The sequence below is a fragment of the Cherax quadricarinatus genome, chromosome 17, assembly GCF_038502225.1.
Source record: "Cherax quadricarinatus isolate ZL_2023a chromosome 17, ASM3850222v1, whole genome shotgun sequence".
Lineage (NCBI taxonomy): Eukaryota > Metazoa > Arthropoda > Malacostraca > Decapoda > Parastacidae > Cherax > Cherax quadricarinatus.
In genome coordinates, this window is record NC_091308.1 from 12,267,845 (window position 1) to 12,293,810 (window position 25,966).

Consider the following 25,966-nt stretch of genomic DNA (forward strand, 5'->3'; position numbering starts at 1 on the left):
AGTGGAATATACGCGGCCTCAGGGGTAATCGGGGTGAGCTTCAGATGTTACTCTCCCAGTTTGCCCCTGTTGGTGTTTGCTTACAGGAACCAAAATTACACTCTGCTGTTATTTCTCACATCTCAGGCTATAATTTGTTGTATTCTTCAGATCCTTTTCCTGATGGGACCTTTAATGAAAGTGCCCTTCTTCTCCGCACTGATATTCCGTACCATCAACTATTTATTCATACTTCGCTGCATTACACAGCAGCCCGTATCCACTTACATAGGTGGTATACGCTCTGTTCTTTATATCTCTCCTTCTCGGGCATTATCTATTCCGGATTTTGCCTTCCTTGTTTCGTCATTACCGCCACCGATTCTGTTACTTGGTGATTTTAATGCCCACCATTTCCTCTGGGGAGGGTCTCGCTGTGATTCCCGTGGAATTCAGTTAGAGGCTTTTCTTGCCACCCACCCCCTCCATGTTTTAAATACAGGTACTCACACCCATTTTGATCCTCGGACTCATACTCTCTCTTGCATCGATCTCTCAGTTTGCTCTTCCTCCGCCGCATTAGACTTTACTTGGTCTGTTCTCCCGGACTTACATGACAGTGATCATTTCCCAATCATTCTTTCTTCCCCTTCATATTCGCCACCTCTTCGCACCCCACGCTGGCAATTTAATCGGGCAAATTGGAACCTTTACTCACACCTGACTGTTTTTAAAGAGGTTCCTTCTTCGTCCTCCATCGATGAGCTTTTACACCTCTTCTCGTCCTCCGTTTTCACCGCAGCTTCTCATTCTATACCCCAAACTTCGGGCAGGCATTCTCAGAAATGCGTGCCTTGGTGGTCTCCTGCTTGTGCTCGTGCAGTACGTTTGAAACGCGCTGCATGGGGCAGGTACCGGTACAATAGAACCACAGAGCGACTCCTTGATTTTAAACAGAAGCGTGCGATCGCTCGCCGTGTCATCCGTGACGCTAAACGCACTTGCTGGCGAGATTATGTCTCCACCATCACCTCTGCTTCCTCTATGAGTGCAGTCTGGAAAAAAGTACGAAAACTGAGTGGTAAATATTCTCCTGACCCGGCTCCTGTTCTGCGAGTTGCCGGTGTTGATATAGCAAACCCACTAGATGTTGCCAATGAAATTGGCAATCATCTGGTCCGTATTTCTCAGGGACTCCATCTATGCCCCTCATTTCTTTCCTCAAAGTCTGCCAGAGAGTTAGCACCCTTGGACTTTTCTTCTCTCAGAGAAGAACAGTATAATGTGCCTTTTACACTTCAAGAACTGGAGGCAACACTCTCAGCTTGTCGATCATCGGCAGCTGGGCCCGACGACATTCATATTCGTATGCTACAACATTTACATCAGTCAGCCCTTGCAGTCCTATTACACCTTTACAATCTTATTTGGTCACAAGGAGTTCTTCCACAGCTGTGGAAATCCGCCATTGTTCTCCCTTTCCGCAAACCAGGCACTACGGGACATGAAACCTCCCACTATCGTCCCATTGCTCTTACCAGTGCAGTTTGCAAAGTAATGGAACGTCTAGTAAATAGACGTTTAGTGTGGTATTTAGAGACACACAACAGTCTCTCCACTCGTCAATATGGCTTTCGTAAGGGACGTTCTACCATAGACCCCTTACTGCGCTTGGATACGTATGTTCGTAATGCCTTTGCGAATAACCACTCAGTTATTGCCATATTTTTGGACCTTGAGAAGGCATATGACACAACTTGGAGGTATAATATTTTAGCCCAAGCCCACTCCTTAGGCCTTCGAGGCAATCTACCATCCTTCCTTAAGAACTTTTTAACTGACAGGCTTTTCTGTGTTCGGGTTAATAATGTGCTCTCCCCGGACTTTGTCCAAGCTGAAGGTGTCCCCCAGGGATGTGTTCTGAGCACAACACTTTTTCTCCTTGCTATTAATGATTTGGCCTCTAGTCTTCCATCAAATATTTGGTCATCACTCTATGTTGATGACTTTGCTATTGCCTGTGCAGGCGCTGACTGTCACCTCCTTACAGTTTCTCTCCAGCATGCAGTCGACCGTGTTTCCAATTGGGCCACCACACATGGGTTTAAATTTTCCAGCACTAAAACCCACCAAATCACTTTCACTAGACGCTCTGTCATCTCTGATCATCCTTTGTACCTCTATGGCTCACGTATCCCTGAACGTGATACAGTCAAGTTTCTGGGCCTCCTCTTTGATCGTAGGTTATCCTGGAAACCTCACATTACCTCTCTGAAGGCAACTTGTCACAGCCGGCTGAACCTTCTTAAAACCCTTGCTCATCTTTCGTGGGGAGCTGATCGTCGAACCCTCCTTCACCTACATTCCACCCTTATTTTATCGAAACTTGATTATGGTGACCAGATCTATTCAGCGGCATCTCCTGCTACTCTCTCTAGCCTTAACCCCATTCATCACCAAGGATTACGTTTATGCCTTGGTGCTTTTCGCTCTTCCCCTGTCGAAAGCCTCTATGCAGAAGCGAACGTTCCATCCTTATCCGATTGCCGTGATGCCCATTGCCTGCGCTACTATGTACGCTCTCATGATCTCCGCAATCCTTCCATTTATAGAATGGTCACTGATATTAGTAGACATTCTTTATTTGTTCGCCGCCCCTGCTTACTCCGTCCCTTCTCTCTTCGCCTTCATTCGCTCTTGTCTTCTCTTCAACTACCACCTTTCTATGTACATGTAGCATCTCACTTTTCCCTACCCCCCTGGGAGGTCCCAGCTGTTCGAGTCTGTTCTTTCTCCCTCCCTTGCTCGAAAGCCCAACTGTCTACGGTCGCTTCCCGCTCTCTTTTTCTTGACCACTTTCACTCTCATTCTCATGCCATTGCTGTGTACACAGATGGCTCTAAGTCTTCTGACGGCGTAGGATTCGCAGCAGTGTTTCCGGACAGCGTCGTACAAGGGCATTTACTATCTTCAGCTAGTATTTTTACTGCTGAATTATATGCCATCCTTACAGCACTTATCCGTATTGCATCTATGCCTGTGTCATCATTTGTGGTTGTCTCAGACTCCCTTAGTGCTTTACAGGCTATACAAAAATTTGATACACCTCACCCCTTAGTCCTCCGTATCCAACTTTGGCTACGCCGCATCTTTACTAAGCATAAAGATATTGTTTTTTGTTGGGTCCCTGGTCATGTTGACGTACAGGGCAATGAACAGGCAGACACTGCTGCGCGGTCAGCAGTACATGACCTACCAGTTTCTTACAGAGGTATTCCATGTACGGACTATTTTGCTGTAATATCTTCCCACCTTCACACCCGTTGGCAACAACGTTGGTCTACTATGCTCGGCAACAAACTTCAGTCTATTAAACCGAGTATAGGTTACTGGCCGTCTTCTTATCACCAGTGTCGAGGTTGGGAGACTACTCTCTCCCGTCTTCGCATTGGCCATACTCGTCTTACTCATGGATATCTCATGGAGAGGCGTCTTGCTCCTCTCTGTGAGAATTGCCAAGCTCCATTATCAGTCAGCCACATTCTGTTGGACTGCCCACTTTATCAACGAGCACGCAGAATTTACCTCTGTCGTCGTCTTCGCCCCGCTGCTCTCTCTTTACCTTCCCTTCTCGCTGATGGACCCACCTTTCATCCGGACTCTCTTATTGACTTTTTGACAACGACTGACTTACTTCACAAATTCTGATACTTTCAGCCCTTTCTACTTGTATCTCTTGCTACCCTCTACCCCCGTACTATCCCCTGCCCCGCTGTTTTCTGTAACCTGCTGATCATCCCCCCTCCCTCCTGCCATCCAATTCCCTTGCTTCCTTCCCTACCCTGCAGCGCTGTATAGCCCTTGTGGCTTAGCGCTTCTTTTTGATTATAATAATAATAATAATCTTACCAGTGCAGTTTGCAAAGTAATGGAACGCCTAGTAAATAGACGTTTAGTGTGGTATTTAGAGACACACAACAGTCTCTCCACTCGTCAACATGGTTTTCGTAAGGGACGTTCTACCATAGACCCCTTACTGCGCTTGGATACGTATGTTCGTAATGCCTTTGCGAATAACCACTCAGTTATTGCCATATTTTTTGACCTTGAGAAGGCATATGACACAACTTGGAGGTATAATATTTTAGCCCAAGTCCACTCCTTAGGCCTTCGAGGCAATCTACCATCCTTCCTTAAGAACTTTTTAACTGACAGGCATTTCCGTGTTCGGGTTAATAATGTGCTCTCCCCGGACTTTGTCCAAGCTGAAGGTGTCCCCCAGGGATGTGTTCTGAGCACAACACTTTTTCTCCTTGCTATTAATGATTTGGCCTCTAGTCTTCCATCAAATATTTGGTCATCACTCTATGTTGATGACTTCGCTATTGCCTGTGCAGGCGCTGACTGTCACCTCCTTACAGTTTCTCTCCAGCATGCAGTCGACCGTGTTTCCAATTGGGCCACCACACATGGGTTTAAATTTTCCAGCACTAAAACCCACCAAATCACTTTCACTAGACGCTCTGTCATCTCTGATCATCCTTTGTACCTCTATGGCTCACGTATCCCTGAACGTGATACAGTCAAGTTTCTGGGCCTCCTCTTTGATCGTAGGTTATCCTGGAAACCTCACATTACCTCTCTGAATGCAACTTGTCACAGCCGGCTGAACCTTCTTAAAACCCTTGCTCATCTTTCGTGGGGAGCTGATCGTCGAACCCTCCTTCACCTACATTCCACCCTTATTTTATCGAAACTTGATTATGGTGACCAGATCTATTCAGCGGCATCTCCTGCTACTCTCTCTAGCCTTAACCCCATTCATCACCAAGGATTACGTTTATGCCTTGGTGCTTTTCGCTCTTCCCCTGTCGAAAGCCTCTATGCAGAAGCGAACGTTCCATCCTTATCCGATCGCCGTGATGCCCATTGCCTGCGCTACTATGTACGCTCTCATGATCTCCGCAATCCTTCCATTTATAGAATGGTCACTGATATTAGTAGACATTCTTTATTTGTTCGCCGCCCCTGCTTACTCCGTCCCTTCTCTCTTCGCCTTCATTCGCTCTTGTCTTCTCTTCAACTACCACCTTTCTATGTACATGTAGCATCTCACTTTTCCCTACCCCCCTGGGAAGTTCCAGCTGTTCGAGTCTGTTCTTTCTCCCTCCCTTGCTCGAAAGCCCAACTGTCTACGGTCGCTTCCCGCTCTCTTTTTCTTGACCACTTTCACTCTCATTCTCATGCCATTGCTGTGTACACAGATGGCTCTAAGTCTTCTGACGGCGTAGGATTCGCAGCAGTGTTTCCGGACAGCGTCGTACAAGGGCATTTACTATCTTCAGCTAGTATTTTTACTGCTGAATTATATGCCATCCTTACAGCACTTATCCGTATTGCATCTATGCCTGTGTCATCATTTGTGGTTGTCTCAGACTCCCTTAGTGCTTTACAGGCTATACAAAAATTTGATACACCTCACCCCTTAGTCCTCCGTATCCAACTTTGGCTACGCCGCATCTTTACTAAGCATAAAGATATTGTTTTTTGTTGGGTCCCTGGTCATGTTGACGTACAGGGCAATGAACAGGCAGACACTGCTGCGCGGTCAGCAGTACATGACCTACCAGTTTCTTATAGAGGTATTCCATGTACGGACTATTTTACTGTAATATCTTCCCACCTTCACACCCGTTGGCAACAACGTTGGTCTACTATGCTCGGCAACAAACTTCAGTCTATTAAACCGAGTATAGGTTACTGGCCGTCTTCTTATCACCAGTGTCGAGGTTGGGAGACTACTCTCTCCCGTCTTCGCATTGGCCATACTCGTCTTACTCATGGATATCTCATGGAGAGGCGTCTTGCTCCTCTCTGTGAGAATTGCCAAGCTCCATTATCAGTCAGCCACATTCTGTTGGACTGCCCACTTTATCAACGAGCACGCAGAATTTACCTCTGTCGTCGTCTTCGCCCCGCTGCTCTCTCTTTACCTTCCCTTCTCGCTGATGGACCCACCTTTCATCCGGACTCTCTCATTGACTTTTTGACAACGACTGACTTACTTCACAAATTCTGATACTTTCAGCCCTTTCTACTTGTATCTCTTGCTACCCTCTACCCCCGTACTATCCCCTGCCCCGCTGTTTTCTGTAACCTGCTGATCATCCCCCCTCCCTTCTGCCATCCAATTCCCTTGCTTCCTTCCCTACCCTGCAGCGCTGTATAGCCCTTGTGGCTTAGCGCTTCTTTTTGATTATAATAATAATAATCTTCAACTACCACCTTTCTATGTACATGTAGCATCACACTTTTCCCTACCCCCCTGGGAAGTTCCAGCTGTTCGAGTCTGTTCTTTCTCCCTCCCTTGCTCGAAAGCCCAACTGTCTACGGTCGCTTCCCGCTCTCTTTTTCTTGACCACTTTCACTCTCATTCTCATGCCATTGCTGTGTACACAGATGGCTCTAAGTCTTCTGACGGCGTAGGATTCGCAGCAGTGTTTCCGGACAGCGTCGTACAAGGGCATTTAATATCTTCAGCTAGTATTTTTACTGCTGAATTATATGCCATCCTTACAGCACTTATCCGTATTGCATCTATGCCTGTGTCATCATTTGTGGTTGTCTCAGACTCCCTTAGTGCTTTACAGGCTATACAAAAATTTGATACACCTCACCCCTTAGTCCTCCGTATCCAACTTTGGCTACGCCGCATCTTTACTAAGCATAAAGATATTGTTTTTTGTTGGGTCCCTGGTCATGTTGACGTACAGGGCAATGAACAGGCAGACACTGCTGCGCGGTCAGCAGTACATGACCTACCAGTTTCTTATAGAGGTATTCCATGTACGGACTATTTTGCTGTAATATCTTCCCACCTTCACACCCGTTGGCAACAACGTTGGTCTACTATGCTCGGCAACAAACTTCAGTCTATTAAACCGAGTATAGGTTACTGGCCGTCTTCTTATCACCAGTGTCGAGGTTGGGAGACTACTCTCTCCCGTCTTCGCATTGGCCATACTCGTCTTACTCATGGATATCTCATGGAGAGGCGTCTTGCTCCTCTCTGTGAGAATTGCCAAGCTCCATTATCAGTCAGCCACATTCTGTTGGACTGCCCACTTTATCAACGAGCACGCAGAATTTACCTCTGTCGTCGTCTTCGCCCCGCTGCTCTCTCTTTACCTTCCCTTCTCGCTGATGGACCCACCTTTCATCCGGACTCTCTCATTGACTTTTTGACAACGACTGACTTACTCCACAAATTTTGATACTTTCAGCCCTTTCTACTTGTATCTCTTGCTACCCTCTACCCCCGTACTATCCCCTGCCCCGCTGTTTTCTGTACCCTGCTGATCATCCCCCCTCCCTTCTGCCATCCAATTCCCTTGCTTCCTTCCCTACCCTGCAGCGCTGTATAGCCCTTGTGGCTTAGCGCTTCTTTTTTTGATATAATAGGCCTCCGAGGCAATCTACCATCCTTCCTTAAGAACTTTTTAACTGACAGACATTTCCGTGTTCGAGTCAATAATGTTCTTTCCCCGGACTTCGTCCAAGCTGAAGGTGTCCCTCAGGGATGTGTTCTAAGCACAACACTTTTTCTCCTTGCTATAAATGATTTGGCCTCTGTTCTTCCACCCAATATTTGGTCATCACTCTATGTTGATGACTTCGCTATTGCTTGTGCAGGCGCTGACTGTCACCTTATTGCAGTTTCTCTCCAGCATGCGGTCGACCGTGTTTCCACTTGGGCCACCACACATGGGTTTAAATTTTCAAGTACCGAAACTCACCAAATTACTTTCACTAGACGCTCTGTTATCTCCGATCATCCTTTGTATCTCTATGGCTCCCGTATCCCCGAACGTGATACAGTCAGGTTTCTAGGCCTTCTCTTTGACCGTCGGTTAACCTGGAAACCTCACATTACCTCTCTGAAGGCAACTTGTCACAGCCGGCTAAACCTTCTTAAAACCCTTGCTCATCTTTCCTGGGGAGCTGATCGTCGAACTCTGCTTCGCCTACATTCAGCCCTCGTTTTATCGAAACTCGATTATGGTGACCAGATTTATTCCGCGGCCTCTCCTGCTACTCTCTCTAGCCTTAACTCTATCCATCACCAAGGCTTACGTTTGTGCCTTGGTGCTTTTCGCTCTTCCCCTGTTGAGAGCCTCTATACAGAAGCAAATGTTCCATCCTTGTCTGATCGCCGTGATGCCCATTCCCTTCGTTACTATGTACGCTCTCACGATCTACACAATCCTTCCATTTATAGAATGGTCACCGATATTAGTAGACATTCTTTATTCGTTCGCCGCCCCTGTTTGCTCCGTCCCTTTTCTCTTCGCCTACTTTCACTCTTGTCTTCCCTTCAGTTACCACCTTTATATGTTCATGTAGCATCTCACTTTTCCCTACCCCCCTGGGAAGTTCCAGCTGTTCGGGTCTGTTCTTTCTCACTCCCTTGCTCGAAAGCTCAACTGCCTACGGTGGCTTCCCGCTCTCTTTTTCTTGATCACTTCCACTCTCATTCTCATGCCACCGCTGTGTACACAGATGGCTCTAAGTCTTCAGACGGCGTCGGATTCGCAGCAGTGTTTCCGGACAGCGTCGTACGAGGGCATTTACTATCTTCAGCTAGCATTTTTACTGCTGAACTGTATGCCATTCTTGCAGCACTTATTCGTATCGCATCTATGCCTGTGTCATCATTTGTAGTAGTCTCAGACTCCCTTAGTGCTCTACAGGCTATACGAAAATTTGATACATCTCATCCCCTAGTTCTCCGTATCCAACTTTGGCTACGCCGTATCTCTACCAAACATAAAGATATTGTTTTTTGTTGGGTCCCTGGTCATGTCGACGTACAGGGCAATGAACAGGCAGACACTGCTGCGCGGTCAGCAGTATATGACCTACCAATTTCCTATCGAGGTGTTCCATTTCTGGACTATTTTGCTGCAATAGCTACCCACCTTCGCACCCGTTGGCAACAACGTTGGTCAACTCTGCTCGGTAACAAACTTCATTCTATTAAACCGAGCATAGGTTACTGGCCGTCTTCTTGTCATCAGTGCCGAGGTTGGGAGACCACTCTCTCCCGCCTTCGCATTGGCCACACTCGTCTTACTCATGGGTATCTCATGGAGAGGCACCCTGTTCCTCTCTGTGAGCAGTGTCAAGTTCCAGTATCGATTAGCCACATTCTGTTAGACTGCCCTCTCTATCAACGAGCACGCAGAATTTACCTCCAACGTCGTCTTCGTTCTCCTACTCTCTCTTTACCTTCCCTTCTTGCTGATGGACCCTCCTTTAATCCTGACTCTCTCATTGACTTCTTGACAACGACTGATTTACTCCACAAACTCTGATGATACTTTTCGCACTCCCCTCAGCCCTTTCTGGTTCAGTCTCTTGCTGCCCTTTACCCTTTCACCATCCACTGCCCCGCTGTTATCCGTAACCTGTTGCTCATCCATCTCCCTTTTGCCACCTGATGCCCTCGCTTCCTTCCTGCCCTGCAGCGCTGTATAGTCCTTGTGGCTTAGCGCTTCTTTTTGATTATAATAATAATAATGATTATGAATTTAGAAGCCCTAATTATGATATTAGCATATCAGAATATACTTTGGCATACAAAATTATGGCACACTAACTGATCCTGATTTAAGGCAAGAAATCCCTATAAAATGTGGAAAGAAAAGAATCAGGGAATATCTGGTTAAAAAATATTCTGCATGTAAATCTGCCAAAAGTGACGAAAACAGCAATGGGCCTGCAGTAGTGGGCACCAGGTGGTAAGGTGGCCTGTTTCAAAAAATAAAGGAAAGTGGCACCAGTCATTGCAAAGGGTTATTAACACCCTAGTGAGAAATAAGTATATATGAACTGTACCTCACAAAAGCTATGGAATGCTGTACATGTGGCACCTAGAGCCATACAGCAAGGTTCTGCAGAATGGAAGGTCAGACACTTACATGTAAAACAGCATTCAGTGTGGTATGGCAAGGAAGCATAACAGAGGACAAGGCAGTAGAAACCACCACGATGAGCCTTCCGCACTTAGTGGTAGCAGTGGTTGCCTCAGAGTCATTTGGCATCCAATACTAGCAGTAACAGTTACTGCCTCTGGGTGTATTTGGCAGGCATGGAACACTTAAGATTACATTGGGAATGTTCAACGAATAACTACAGCAAGTGGATTCCCACCTATATCGGATCACAGGAAGTAGAAGTGCTAGGCATGGAAGTGTGCCCTGGAGCTGGATGGCAAGATCATCACGGACAGGCTGTACATCAATAAATAACAGTGTGTAGGCTGTACATCACCATTAGGGTATAGGTTCAGTTCTTCTTTCAGGCAGCCTGCAATAGTTTGGGTCTAGTAAACCAGAAACTTTCTTATCACTCGACTACCATGTCTGATGGTAGTTGAGTGGCTCTATTCTACCATGTCTGATGGTAGAATAGAGCCAAACAAAGCAGGAAAACCATTCATTTGAATTAGCTGAAGATAATGTGCCAAGGCTGCAAGAATGGTTTAGGCAGTACTTCTCTACAAAATTAAATACCAATGATGGAGAACCCCAACACTGCCACCTAATGTCCTGCATTAAACCATATGTCTACCACACCCACTCCCCTCAAGGAAGGTTCCTTGATGTTGGTGAGGGGCTCTTGATTTAGGGAATTGGATCTGTGCTCCAGTTCCCCGAATTAAGCCTGAATGCCTTCCACATCCCCCCCCCCAGGCGCTGTATAATCCTCCGGGTTTAGCGCTTCCCCCTTGATTATAATAATAATAATAATACCACACCCACTGGCCTTTGTACTGAAGTCCAACAGTAGCTGAACACTGACATGCCATGAGGGGATGATACAACCCCTAAGGCCACTGAATGGTGTGCCAAAAGAATGGTCAGCCCTAGCACACTGTAGACTTTAAAGTGCATGTCTAAACACCTGTTGAAAGAGGAAACCCCCACCACATACACCATTATACATAGTGTCCAATGTCCCACTTTATGCATACGAAATTGATGCCAATGCATTTTGGGTTATCCAAGCTGGCATTTGATAATGTTCATCACCCCATGGGAAAGGTACCAGTATTGTACTGCCACATTTCTCCAATGGAGAATGTGACATATGTCCAATGATGCTGTCGATGAAATCACTAAGAATTATAAATATGGAGAAGGCACCATTTTCTATTCAGAAATGTAGTAGATGCATCCACTATTACTTGTAGGTGAATAAGCCTGTTGAGTATACTGAGTAAAGTATATGGTAGAGTTATTATGAAAGAATTATAGGTGAGCAGGATTGCAAAAGAGGTTTTAGGAAAGGGTAGATGTGTAGACTAAGTATTTACAATTAAATATTTATACAACGAGATATTTGTAGCCTAGCCAAAATCAAACATCATCATCATTTAAGAGGCTGCTGGGTTTGCAGCACAAACTACAGGTATATGGCTTTCTCACATGAAAGTATAATGATTAATGTACTAACTGGTGACAATTTTATTTGATCTATGCCAAATTTACGCAACTGTTAGACATTTGAAGGTTAATGTGAGAAGGAATCTACACGAACTCTGGCTGCCTTATTCATAGTTTTGTTATAGCTTTGCCTACCTTCAGACACAAGTACATATAAAGTATTAGTCTTGCCTCAAGGAGTTTTGTGTGTGCTTTTGTGATTATTACATAAAGAGCATACAGAGAGTGATTTCAAGTCATTAGACAATTAATGGCTAGAAAACAATAATATTACTGATCAATACTATTGCTATATTCTTTCAACAGACCGGCCATATCCCACCGAAGCAGGGTGGCCTAAAAAGAAAAACAAAAGTTTCTCTTGTTAACTTTAGTAATTCATACAGGAGAAGAGGTTACTAGCCCCTTGCTCCCGGCATTTTAGTTGCCTTTTACAACACGCATGGCTTACAGAGGAAGAATTCTGTTCTGCTTCCCCATGGAGATAAGAGGAAATTAACAATAACAAGAACTAGTAAGAAAACAGAAGAAAGCTCAGAGGGGTGTGTATATATATGCTTGTACATGCATGTGTAGTGTGACCGAAGTGTAAGTAGAAGTAGCAAGATGTACCTGAAATTTTGCATGTTTATGAGACAGAAAAGAGACACAAGCAGCCCACCATCATGTAAAACAATTATAGGCTTCCATTTTACACTCACTTGGCAGGACGGTACTACCTCCCTGGGTGGTTGCTGTCTACCAACCTACTACTATTACTATATACTGTATAAAAATCTTACTTGTGTTGACATCCAGCCACCATCATGGCAGCGCTGTGACTGTAACCACCTAACAATACTTGGGGTTAAAATCTCCCCTCGGAGAGAATAGAGCCTGAGAGCATAGGCAGTTGCTGCTACATTGCCCGAGTCATGGCGGTGAGCACGACGTGGCTGCAAATGTGGACGCTGAGACTCGACACGGTATGAAGGCAGTGGCACCAAGTCTTCTCCCCAGTAAACATACTTCACTGTTTGTATAGCAAAAATATAGTTGAATAAAATGTGGCAGTAATATATCGGAGATATAAGCAGAAGCAGCTCAGGAATATTAAGATGAATGCAAACTTGATGTTAGGTTTTACTTTGTAAATTTTCCTATGTACATATTACAACATACCTGGTAATTACTTGGTTTGCCTCAACCACTATAGAAACTCAAACTCAGCCCTGTTGGGCTGAAAAACTGTAGCATTGTAATTGCATTCAAATAAATTTTTGGTGTGCGCTCAAGGTCATTCCTTGAAACAATTCTACTTAATTTCCTTAAATTACCATGAATTATGAATTATGCCATCTGCCTTATCTGAATTGAATCATCTCCCAGCCATTATTACATCAGAAATTTCATATCTGTTTTCTATTGTATATATACCCGTATATAGCTCAAGATTTTAAGATCAAATTTTTCAGGGATCAGTCTATTCATGGACACTACTCTCACTTTTACACAACTGATCACTACAGCTGCCAGCTAAAACAAAAATAGAGGACGACTGAGGTAGGCCTGCTGGCCTACCCTTTTCACTTGTGTATTGTCCAACCTGTTTTCAAAGTTATCCAAACTTTTTGCCTCTCTGATCCAAGGGAGGGAGGCATGAAGGAAGAAAGGCAGGCATAGATGAAGGTAATGAGGGAGAAAGACAGGGCAAGCCAGGCCTGCCCTGGTCTGCCTTCTCTGGTCTGCCTTGCCTGCCCTGCCCGCTCTGGTTTACGTGTTCCTGCCCTGCTTTGCCATGCCTGCCTTCCCTGCCTTTCAACATTATACCTAAAACCTAGGGCACCTTTAAAAAATAGGTTGAACAAATACGAGGTGCCATAAAAAAGTTCCTGGTTGATGAGGCCTTGATCCACCAGGAGGCCTGGTCACAGACTGGGCAGTGGGGGCGTTCACCCCCAAAACCCTCTCCAGGTATACTCCAGCTATTTTACTGAGCTTAAAACAGAATTCCATACACATACACATGCTGTTCTTTCTTTTAAAGATGCCATTCTGTTACAAAAAAATCACAACAATTCACTTGACAACACAACAAAAAGTGCCCATCTACCCTCAATGGAATGACCGACTGCACTGAAACTTACCACACTATAAAAGAGTGTATTGTACAGCATGATCTATGCTGCCACCATATTTCATGCAGGAAATGCACAAAAATTCAAGTCCAGGAACTTTTTGAAAGCACGTTGTATATAAATAAGAAAGACTGAATTTAAATAAGACCTGCCTAGCATGGAAAAGAAGCCCTACTACAGTAGGTCTTATAATGTCACATAGAAATTGGGTGTAAGACCTGTCTTAATAACCCTCATGCAGCCAACATGCTTTTAACTCTAGGAACCAGCCAGTACAGGATAAATAGGAATCTTGGATGGTATAATTCAACAACAAGCTTCACATTTTCCCTCAGATAATGGTCTTCATACATTTAATTACGTGGAAAAAAGTCACAAATGTGGTAAAGTAAACCCTCCATATAATTGACTTCAGAAATACGGAAAATTTTCTTAATTCAGAAACATTGGACAAAGTCTATTAGTTACAGAACTGCCAGTTATTACAATCATGGCAAAACAATCTCTTCTCTATCCACCACAAATATCATTACTGGCCACCCACCTGAACCCCATTCTCTTTGCTGACGACACGACTTGTGTCATCTCTCACCCTAATCTTGCCACCCTGAACACTATTGTTAACGAGGAGCTGATCAAAATATCAACTTGGATGACAGCCAATAAACTTATGCTTAACACTGACAAAACCTACTACATTATGTTTGGTAGCAGAGCAGGAGATGCGTAAATTGACATTAAGATCGACAACACTCTAATTGCCAGACATAATGAGGGCAAATTCCTAGGCCTATACCTCGACAACAACCTGAATTTCAGCACCCATATCCAACACATAACCAAAAAAGTATCCAAAACGGTTGGGATCCTCTCCAAGATACGATACTACGTGCCGCAAACTGCCCTTCTCACACTATACCATTCACTTATATATCCATACCTCACCTATGCTATCTGTGCTTGGGGCTCAACTGCAGCAACACGCCTAAAGCCAATAATAACTCAACAAAAAGCCGCAGTAAGAATAATCACCAAATCCCATCCCTGGCAACACCCCCCCCCCCCACTCTTCATAAATCTAAACTTACTCCCTGTTCAGTACATCCACACTTACTACTGTGCAAACTACATCTACAGGACCTTAAATTCCAATATTAACCTTGACCTAAAACACTTTCTTGATAGTTGTGACAGAACCCACAGGCATAACACCAGACACAAACATCTCTACGACATTCCCCGTGTCCTACTAAACCTTTACAAAAATTCAATGTATGTCAAAGGCCCTAAAATCTGGAACACCCTACCTGAAAACTCTAGAACTGCAGACACATTCATCACCTTCAAAACATCTTATCTCCCTGATACACCCTGTCAACTAATTACACAAATACCACCTGGTGGTTCACACTTACACTCACTCACCCATTTGACCATAAATAGAAATATCAATCTCAATCTTAAAATAATGAATCTTAACTAGTCATAAGTGATACTCCAATACTGAAACTATGTATAGTGCCAAAACAAAAGCATTCACATTGCTAAACTCACAAACTAGTATTTAGTCACTTAGCCATAATACCAACTTACCTCATAATTTTGTAATACTATTTTAAACTTAAGATTTAATCTAAGTCTGCCAGAAATGCCTAGCCATGCTAAGTGTTCTAGTGGTACACTCTGTAATTATTATTCTACTACATGTAAACCACACAATAACCAAATTCTGTAAACTCAGCATTGTAATCCTTATAGAGAATAAACTTTGAATTGAATTGAATTATTAGTCTAATATATGGATGGTTTACTGTAATATGTGATCCCTTTTTTTTGTATTTCTCTTCTTTTTTTTCTTGCTGGTATTTTATAGTATTTCTTCCCAGTCAGTTACATACCCTCCTGGCGAGCATTGCGGGTGACAAATTCGAAAGCAGTATCAGCCTTGGGGGACTTGGCTAGGTGGAGTGCCAGTGCCACCAAGGATACCTCCAGTGGACGTGAGGCCTGGCCCACCATGGAGAGATTTTCTTCCAGCCATCGTGCTCCCCGAGTGATGGCTGCCAAGACATGTTCATCAAGTGGCTGTGGACATCACCAAACGTGCCAGGTTAACATTGATGATAAAACAATTTTAAAAATTCTTACCACACAAAATATATACAACTTATATAATGTACCTCTAGGTAGTAGGTTGGTAGACAGCAACCGCCCAGGGAGGTACTACCGTCCTGCCAAGTGAGTGTAAAACGTAAGCCTGTAATTGTTTTACACGATGGTAGGATTGCTGGTGTTTTTTCTGTCTCATAAACATGCAAGGTTTCAGGTACGTCTTGCTACTTCTGCTTACACTTAGGTCACACTACACATACATGTACAAGCATATGTATACACACCCCTCTGGGTTTTCTTCTATTTTCTTACTAGCTCTTGTTCTTGTTTATTTCCTCTTATCTCCATGGGGAAGTGGAACAGAATTCTTCCTCCGTAAGCTATGCGTGTTGTAAGAGGCGACTAAAATGCCAGGAGCAAGGGGCTAGTAACCCCTTCTCCTGTATATATTACTAAATATGAAAGGAGAAACTTTTGTTTTTCCTTTTGGGCCACCCCACCTCGGTGGGATACGGCTGGTGTGTTGAAAGAAAGAAGAAATATAATGTACCAGTACAATAAAGTATCACATCATTACAGTGCCCCGTGGCCTTGTGACAAAAGCTCTCGCTTCATACGATGAGGGTCCAGGTTCGATTCCCAGCAAAGGGGTGGAAATATCGAACATGTTTCCTTTCACCAGTTGTCTATGTTCACCCATCAGTAAAAGGGGTACCTGGGTGTTAGTCGACTGGTGCGGGTCGCATCCTGGGACAAAAATGACCTAATTTGCCTGAAATGCTCTGCATAACAAGGGGCTTTCTATGCAAGAGTATGTCACTGATGTCAGCTAGGCCTATAAATCGTGTATATGTAATAAATAAAGATATTATTACTTTATTGACTTGCTGTATGCTTTCTTGATCCAAGGATATGGAGCTCCCTTCCATTTACTTGAATCAAACTGAATTACTTGTCCATTCCCCAGTCACTGCATGACCTTATGAATTTAGCATACCCGCAGGTAACACAAAGTGGGAGTTGTTACAGTTCCTCTTTGCTGATGACACTGCTTTTGGGAGATTCTGAAGAGAAGTTGCAGAGGTTGGTGGATGAGTTTGGTAGGGTATATAAAAGAAAGAAATTACAGTGGAACCTCAAAAATCGAACGTATCACACATTGAACGTTTCGAAAATAGGACCATTTTTTTGGACAAACTGCGTCCCTATTATCGAAGGCGCCCCTATTTTTGGACCGCCGGGTACAGGACCTGTCTGCCGCCCGCTCTGTCCGTGTCCCCGTGCAGGCGCCGTGAGCAGTCTAACTTTGTTTATGCTTGAGTGAACACTAACCTGTGCTCTCATTCACGCATTTTACGATCATTTCGTTGTGTTTAGTGCTTATGGGACTGTGAAATAAGCTGCCATGGGCCCAAAGAAACTTGCTAGTGGTACCCCTGTGGTAACGAAAGTGAGAAACACCATAGATGTGAAGAAGGATATAATACAGAAGTATGAGAGTGGTGTGAGACTTGAGCTTGCCAGGATGTATGGGAAAAACAAGTCGACCATTGGTTCTATCCTGTCAAAGAAAGAACAAATCAAGGAAGATGATGTTGCGAAAGGTGTTAATACAGGGAGTGGATGAGGTGCCTTCTTCAAAGATTAAGGAGATTTGTGCCAAGTGGAATGATGTCCAAATGTTTGTGCAGAAGTACCACCCTGAGCAAGCTGAAACAAGCCATCTTTGCAACAAGTTCAGTGACAGAACCATGTCCCATTTTTGGGAAATGTCAAAGAGGCGCCAGAAACAGAGGACTGTGGACAGTTATTTTATGAGACAGGGGTCCAGTGACTCTCAAGCTGGTCCTAGTGGCATTAAAAGACAGAGAAGGGAAGTAACCCCAGAGAGGGCTTTACCTGAAGTCCTCATGGAGGGGGATTCTCCTTCCAAACACTAACCCCAACTCCCTCTCTCCTCCTCCCTATCTTCCAGATGCCATCACCAATCTTCAATAAAGGTAAGTAAAAATGTTATTTTATATGTATTACTATACATAATTAAAACTATAGTATTTGTTGTATGTAAAACTGTAATTAATCTCTATAAAATGTATTTTTTGTGTGAATATTTTTGGGTTTCTAGAACAGATTAATTGTATTTCCATTATTTCTTATGGGAAATAATGCTTTGAATTTCAGACTTTTCGAATTTAGAACTAGCTCCTGGAACGGATTAAGTTCGATTTTTGAGGTTCCACTGTAAATGTGAATATAGAAAAGAATAAGGTGATGAGGATAACTAAAAAAATTAGGTAACGAAAGATTGGATATGAGGTTGGAGAGGGAGAGAATGGAGGAGGTGAATGTATTCAGATATTTAGGAGTGGACGTCTCAGCAGATGGGTCTATGAAAGATAAGGTGAATCACTGAATTGATGAGGAAAAAAAGATGTGTGGTGCACTGAGGAGTCTGTGGAGACAAAGAACTTCATCCAGGGAAACAAAGAGGGGAATGTATGAGAGTATAGTTGTACCAATGCTCTTATATCGGTGTGAAGCATGGGTGGTGAATGTTGCAACAAGGAGAAGGCTGGAGGCAGTGGAGAAGTCATGTCTGAGTGCAATGTGTGGTGCGAATATAATGCAGAGAATTTGTAGTTTGGAAATTAGGAGGAGGTGTGGGATTACCAAAACTATTAACCAGAGGGCTGAGGAGGGGTTATTGAGGTGGTTTGGACATGTAGAAAGGATGGAACGAAATAGAATGACTTCGAGGGTGTATAAATCTGTAGTGGAGGGAAGGAGAGGTAGAGGTCGGCCTAGGAAAGGTTGGAGGAAGGGGGTAAAGGAGGTTTTTGTATGCAAGGGGCTTAGACTTCCAGCAAGCATGCATGAGTGTGTTAGATAGGAGCAAATGGAGGCAAATGGTTTTTAATACTTGATGTGCTGTTGGAGTGTGAACAAGGTAACATTTATGAAGGGATTCAGGGAATCCCTGAACTAGTGTAAGCGCACCTCTGGCAAGACAGTGATGGAGTGAATGATGAAAGTTTTTCTTTTTCGGGCTACCCTGCCTTGGTGGGAAACAGCTGATATGTTAAAATAAAAAAAAAATTAAAATGGGGCAGTGGTTCAGAAGGGAACTACTAAAGGAGAAACAGATTTCACAGAATTCTATGATGAGGAACGAACAATGTCATTATTGTGGCTGGAAAAATAATAATGTATTAGTGTCTTAGTGCTTTAAAATTGACACTCAACTATAGTGCCTGCAAAAATAATCTGAATCTCCTTTATTACGAAAATTGCTAAAAAGCAACAATATAAACATTATAGAACAAAACCTCCTAGGTAGTAGGTTGGTAGACAGCAACTGCCCAGGGAGGTACTACCGTCCTGCCAAGTGAGTGTAAAACGAAAGCCTGTAATTGTTTTACATGGTAGGATTGCTGGTGTCCTTTTTTTCTGCCTCATAAACATGCAAGATTTCAGGTATATCTTGCTACTTCTACTTACACTTAATTCACACTACACATACATGTACAAGCAGATATATACACACACACCCCTCTGGGTTTTCTACTATTTTCTTTCTAGTTCTTTTTCTTGTTTATTTCCCCTTATCTCCATGGGGAAGTGGAACAGAATTCTTCCTCCGTAAGCCATGCGTGTTGTAAGAGGCGACTAAAATGCTGGGAGCAAGGGGCTAGTAACCTTCTCCTGTATAAATTACTAAATTTAAAAAGAGAAACTTTTGTTTTTCTTTTTGGGCCACCCTGCCTCGGTGGGATACGGCTGGTTTGTTGAAAAAAGAAAAAGAACAAAACCTGCCTTGATGATCATTTGAAGCCATCTGGGCATGTTTTCATTCAGACTCCAAAAGGATAAGTAGATGACCCAAATGTCCAAATTTATATTGCATAGTTGATGCTATTCTTCATCTGAATGTACAACCCTGCATACACAGTAAGCACTATAAAGCACTCACAAAACATCACGGCTTGGGGTTGCTTTAATGGTTTACTTGATCATGTGAGTCTGCACTTTCTTCCCCAAAATGTTACAATGAATGCCAACCACTACATCACTGTTCTTGAGTACCATCTGCTGAATATTTTTGGAACTCAAGGCTGCACCATCCTTATGCATAATAGTACCCCCTGTCACAAGAAGTAACCAAGTGGCTTGCTGAGAAAGATAGAGATTTTACAGTGGCCAGAGAATAGTCCAGACTACAATCCTATTGAGAATGCCTGGAATATCATGAAAAAGGTGGAATCCTGTCACATTTCATCCACTTCATGCCCACAGCAGGAGATCAAGGACATTTGGATTAACCAGTTATCCAATGATTACTTCAGGAATTTGAGTGAAAACATACCCAAACAATTTAAAATAGTCATCAAATCCATGGAAGAGAAAACCAAATATTAATGTAAGTACCAAGTATTACAGTTTTTGTTCTATAATGTTTATATTGCTTTTTAACAATTTTCGTAATAATAAAGGGGAGATCCAGTTTATTTTAGCTGGCACTATAGCTGTGAAGTCGTAACAGTTAAAAAAAAAATAGTAGACTCATGTCCAATGCTTATTATGGCCAAAAAGAAATGCTTTCCTTTTTCTACACAACATTATAGAGTGGTGAATATCCCACAGAGGTCTACTGCTTTTTTTTTCTGAAATGGAAATTCCAAGCATAATTTTGAAACTTGTAAACAACAATATGTGATACACTGCTATCAAGAAGAATAATTCATAATACCATAGTAGGAACAATTCATAACTGACCTACAATTTGAAGAGGATACTTTAGACAATGTTTTGGTCCATCCTGAACGTTCAGTGTCAAAGTCAAGTTGTGACTTGGTTTTGGTCCTGGATGCACTGTAGCACTGTCAAAAGTTTCCTCCCCAGAATTTACAGTGCTATAAAGTTGACCATACATGTTTAATGTTAATGAGTTACAGTTTATTTGTGATATTACAATTAGCTGATGAGCATTAATTGGCACATGCTTCATCTTACTACTATAATTTCTGATGGTTAGCCACCAAACAGAACAGCAAACACTCGGTTGTGAGTTAACAATTACTTAATCTGCAACTTTACCAGCATTCTGCACAAGCACAGTCTTCTATTATGGTATCAGTGCATTGAATAGTTATCAATAACAAAAACCCTGGAAACAAAAGGAAATATGGTGAAAGGAGAGGTGCAAATTTCAACTTGAAGTATATAATAGTTCTCATTTTGCCCTGTTTTTTTTCTGTTCCCATGATTTTTGTTATCATTTAGCCTTCAATTGTAATTCACCATTATATATTGCCTTGACTTACCGAGGGTAGGCCCTTGAGTGCTAGGAGGCTGAGCATGGTGTGGGCAGTTGATGAGAGGTTGAGGGCATGGGTAGTCTCACCAGTAAAGGAGTAAGGTGAGGGAACCAGCTTCCTGTCACCCACCTCACCACTGGGCTCCCACCATGCCCCATGTGATGCCTGTTGTGCCAACACAAACCTGGTTGTAATACATACCATTAATGGAGAAGACAAAGAACAGGATGGTAAACATGTAACCAACACCATCTTGCCATAACACATTCAAATGAGGAAGACAATCAGATATACGAAGAAATACCACTGAACAAGAGAATTTCACCCTTCTGTGAATATAAAATTGTTGAAGTAGCACTGGAGAGTGAACTGGTGACTGCAATTACAAATCCATGACTATACCAACTTAGCCAAGGAGTGTTCTAAAAATCTCTATAAAGGAAGCCTCACATAAAGGCTACTTATATAATGCTGAGCAAAGAACAAAAGTGTAGTAATAAAAAAAGGAGTGACATTTACTGTACTGTACTTGCAGCACAAATGTATGAACTTTGTAAAATCAAATGGTTATAGTGGGTGAGGTGAGAAGCCAAGCAGAGATTGCTAGAGGATTGATTGTGTCAGCGACGTCCGGACTTTCCCTCCATCCAACAGTTGGAAAAGTGACCATAGAGACCATCGATCAACAGGCGTCTATACACCAGATCCCTTTGTGAGCTCATTCCAATGTTTACCTCAGTAAACTAGGTGGCCACTAAATGCAAATGGGGTGAATTTAGGGATAAGGAGCTTTGGATTATGAGTGGCGACAATGCCCTACCATAAAGTAGGCTACAATAGAGTTTGCTTAATGAATTAAGCCCTTTGAACATAATACCAGAAGCTAGTAGTGCCTGAAACATATATTGATTCTTGTTAGGGCAGCTCCAAGAATCTATGGTAGCCTATGCCCTATGCCAGAGTTACTTTCATATTAATTGTTTGCAGGTACCATTCTCCTCCTTCATGACCAATATACTAGCCCCTCTTAAATCAGGGATAATCACAGACAGCACTACAGACCACTACCCTACCTTCCACTTAAACATTAGTAAACCACCACTGGAATACAACAAAGTTTCATTTAGACTCCATGACGAGGCCTCAATAATTCAATTCAAAGTTTATTCTCTATAAAGATTACAATGTTGAATTTACAGAATTTGGTTATTGTGTGGTTTACATGTAGTTAAATAATGATTACAGAGTGTACCACTAGAACGCCTAGCATGGCTAGGCATTTCGGGCAGACTTAGTTTAATTCTTTATTTTAAAATATTACAAATTATGAGGTAAGTTGGTATTATGGCTAAGTGACTAAATACTAGTTTGTGAGTTTAGCAATGTGAATGCTTTTGTTTTGGCAAAGTACATAGTTTCAGTATTGGAGTATCATAGGATTCATTATTTTAAGATTGAGATTAATATTTCTGTTTATGGTCAAATGGGTGAGTGAGTGTAAGTGTGAACCACTAGGTAGTATTCGTGTAGTTAGTTGATGGGGTGTATCAGGGAGATAAGATGTTTTCTAATGGTAGTTTTAAAGGTGATGAATGTGTCTGCAGTTCTAGAGTTCTCAGGTAGGGGGTTCCAGATTTTAGGGCCTTTGACATACATTGAATTTTTGTAAAGGTTTAGTCGGACACGGGGAATGTCGTAGAGATGTTTGTGTCTGGTGTTATGCCTGTGGGTTCTGTCACAACTATCAAGAAAGCGTTTTAGGTCAAGGTTGATATTGGAGTTTAAGGTCCTGTAGATGTAGATTGCACAGTAGTAAGTGTGGATGTACTGAACAGGGAGTAAGTTTAGATCTATGAAAAGTGAGGGGGTGTGTTGCCAGGGATGGGATTTAGTGATTATTCTTACTGCAGCTTTTTGTTGGGTTATTATTGGCTTTAGGTGTGTTGCTGCAGTTGATCCCCAAGCACAAATAGCATAGGTGAGGTATGGATAAATAAGTGAGTGGTATAGTGTGAGAAGGGCATTTTGCGGCACGTAGTATCGTATCTTGGAGAGGATCCCAACCGTTTTGGGTAAGGAAGTTCACAGCAGACCTAGAGACTGTTGACTGGCCTACAGAATTCTCCAAGACCAATGGTATTGACATTTTTCTTAACAAATTACTTAGACTATACAACAAACATTGTTCTATAAAAACGAAACAGATCACAAATAAACAGCTTGGTTGCCCATGGCTAACCAGCAGCATTCTGAAATCCACTGATAAGAAACACCAATATGAAAAGCAATATAGACAGGGCGTAATACACAAAGATATTCTTAAACACTATTCATCAGTTCTCACCAAAGTAATAAAGAAAGCCAAACCACTGTACTACTCCACCAGATTCACTGACACAAGAGGAGATATAAAAAAGACCTGGAAAACTCTCTCAGATTCTGGGGACCCACAAACTAAAAAAAACCAAGAATATTGTCCTAATTAAACCTAATGAAACACCACTGCATCCCACTTAAACAGCTAACAAGATAAACGACTTCTTCTCAATCATAGGATCTAATCTTGCCAGTAAAATCCCACATACCAACGCCCATGCCGGCGACTATCTAGATGGGAATTTCCCAAATTCCTTCTATCTTGTACCAACTGAGCCCACTGAAGTCACTGAGATTATAAAGTCACTTAAAAATAACTCGGGGAACCTGTCTCATGTCCCACCATTATTGTACAAGCGAGCGGCCCATGTCCTTTCGCATGCTATTACATTACTTTTTAACAAGTCACTAGAAACTAGCACCTTCCCGAAATTTCTCAAGACAGCAAAAGTTACACCAATACATAAAGGTGATGACCCTACAGATGTAAACAACTATAGGCCAATATTAAACTTACCATTGCTATCCAAAATCTTCGAGAAACTCTTGCACAGGAGACTGTATTCATTTATAACGGCACAAAACATACTCAACCCCTGCCAAATTGGTTTCAGGAAAAATAAAAGCACTAATGATGCAATTGTAAAAATGCTAAATCTGCTTTACACAGCATTGGAAAATAAGGAGTATCCACTAGGAATTTTTATTGATCTAAGAAAAGCTTTTGACACAGTAGACCACGGCATCCTGATCCACAAACTTGACCATTATGGTACAAGAGGCCATGCGCTTGCATATTTCAAATCCTACCTTACTAATAGGTATCAATATGTCACCATTAAAGACACAGCATCATCAACATGGCCACTTGATACTGGAGTTCCACAGGGAAGTGTCCTTGGACCCCTGCTCTTCCTCATTTACATCAATGATCTTCCAAACGTATCCTAACACCTGAAACCCATTCTCTTTGCTGACGACACGACTTATGTCATCTCTCACCCTAATCTTGCCACCCTCAACACCATTGTTAATGAGGAGCTGCTCAAAATATCAACTTGGATGACAGCCAATAAACTTACACTTAACACTGATAAAACCTACTATATTATGTTTGGTAGCAGAGCAGGTGCTGCACAACTAAACATTAAGATTGACAGCACTCTAACTGCCAGACATAATGAGGGCAAATTCCTAGGCCTATACCTCGACAACAACCTGAATTTCAGCACCCATATCCAACACATATCAAAAAAAGTATCCAAGACAGTTGGGATCCTCTTCAAGACATGATACTACGTGCCGCAAAATGCCCTTCTCACACTATACCATTCACTCATTTATCCATACCTCACCTATGCTATTTGTGCTTGGGGATCAACTGCAGCAATACACCTAAAGCCAATAATAACTCAACAAAAGCCACAGGAAGAATAATCACTAAATTCCATCCCTGGCAACACCCCCCCCCCCCCACTCTTCATAGATCTAAACTTACTCCCTGTTCAGAACATCCACACTTACTACTGTGCAATCTACATATACAATACCTTAAATTCCAATATTAACCTTGACCTAAAATGCTTTCTTGATAGTTGTGACAGGACTCACAGGCATAACACCAGACACAAACATCTCTACGACATTCCGGGTGTCCGACTAAATCTATACAAAAATTCATTGTATGTCAAAGGCCCTAAAATCTGGAACACCCTACCTGAAAACTCTAGAACTGCAGATACATTCATCACCTTCAAAACTACTGCTAGAAAACATCTTATCTCCCTGATACACCCCATCAACTAACTACATAAAAACCACCTGGTGGTTCACACTTACACTCACTTACTCACCCATTTGACTATAAGCTCAGAAATACATATCTTAATATTAAAATAATGGTTCCTAACTAGGCACAAGTTTGCCTGTGATACTCCAATACTGAAACTATGTATTGTGCCAAAACAAGAGCATTCACATTGCTAACCTCACAAACTAGTATTTAGTCACTTAGTATTTAGTCAACTTACTCCACAATTTATAATAATTTAGGGTTAAGAATTAATCTAAGTTTGCCTGAAATGCCTAGCCTTGCTAGGTGTTCTAGTGGCCCCCTCTGTAATTAGTAATTTATTACATGTAAACCACACAATAACCAAAATCTGTAAGCCCCGCATTGTAATCCTTATAGAGAATAAACTTTGATTGATTGACTGATTGTTTGATTGATTGAGTAGAAAGCATCATAGGGGTCAGGTTAACCAGGGACGGTCACCATGAAATCTAGCTAGGGACAGACTCAACACCAAGTAAGTTTGTTACAATTTGTGCATGGTAAGGTGGGATCCTGCTACTCCTCCATCCCATTAAAACTTAGCAAAGAAATAAACAACGGAAACTTGTGAGGGTAGGATTGTTAATTTTACATCAGCTGTGTTAGCAGTGGTTTCCTTAGCCTAGCACCTCACAGTAAGTTTCCACACCAACAGAGTTCTGGCTAATGTGTGGATACCAGCAAAGTTCTGGCTTGTGTGTGGTTGCCAGCAGGGCTCTGGCTTAT

General features: G+C 42.5%; 1 protein-coding gene across 6 annotated transcripts in view; it reads right to left on the reverse strand.

Moving 5' to 3' along the window:
• Mcr (macroglobulin complement-related) overlaps window positions 1–25,966 on the reverse strand; it is a 770,662-nt gene that overhangs the window by 39,029 nt on the left and 705,667 nt on the right. For all 6 annotated transcript variants that reach the window (XM_053773332.2, XM_053773333.2, XM_053773336.2 and 3 more), the window contains 3 exons: window positions 21,037–21,214; window positions 15,502–15,688; window positions 12,269–12,498 (listed from right to left, as the gene is read on the reverse strand). In XM_053773332.2, the coding sequence (XP_053629307.2) occupies window positions 12,269–12,498; window positions 15,502–15,688; window positions 21,037–21,214 (595 nt within the window). The remainder of the gene's footprint in view (window positions 1–12,268; window positions 12,499–15,501; window positions 15,689–21,036; window positions 21,215–25,966) is intronic.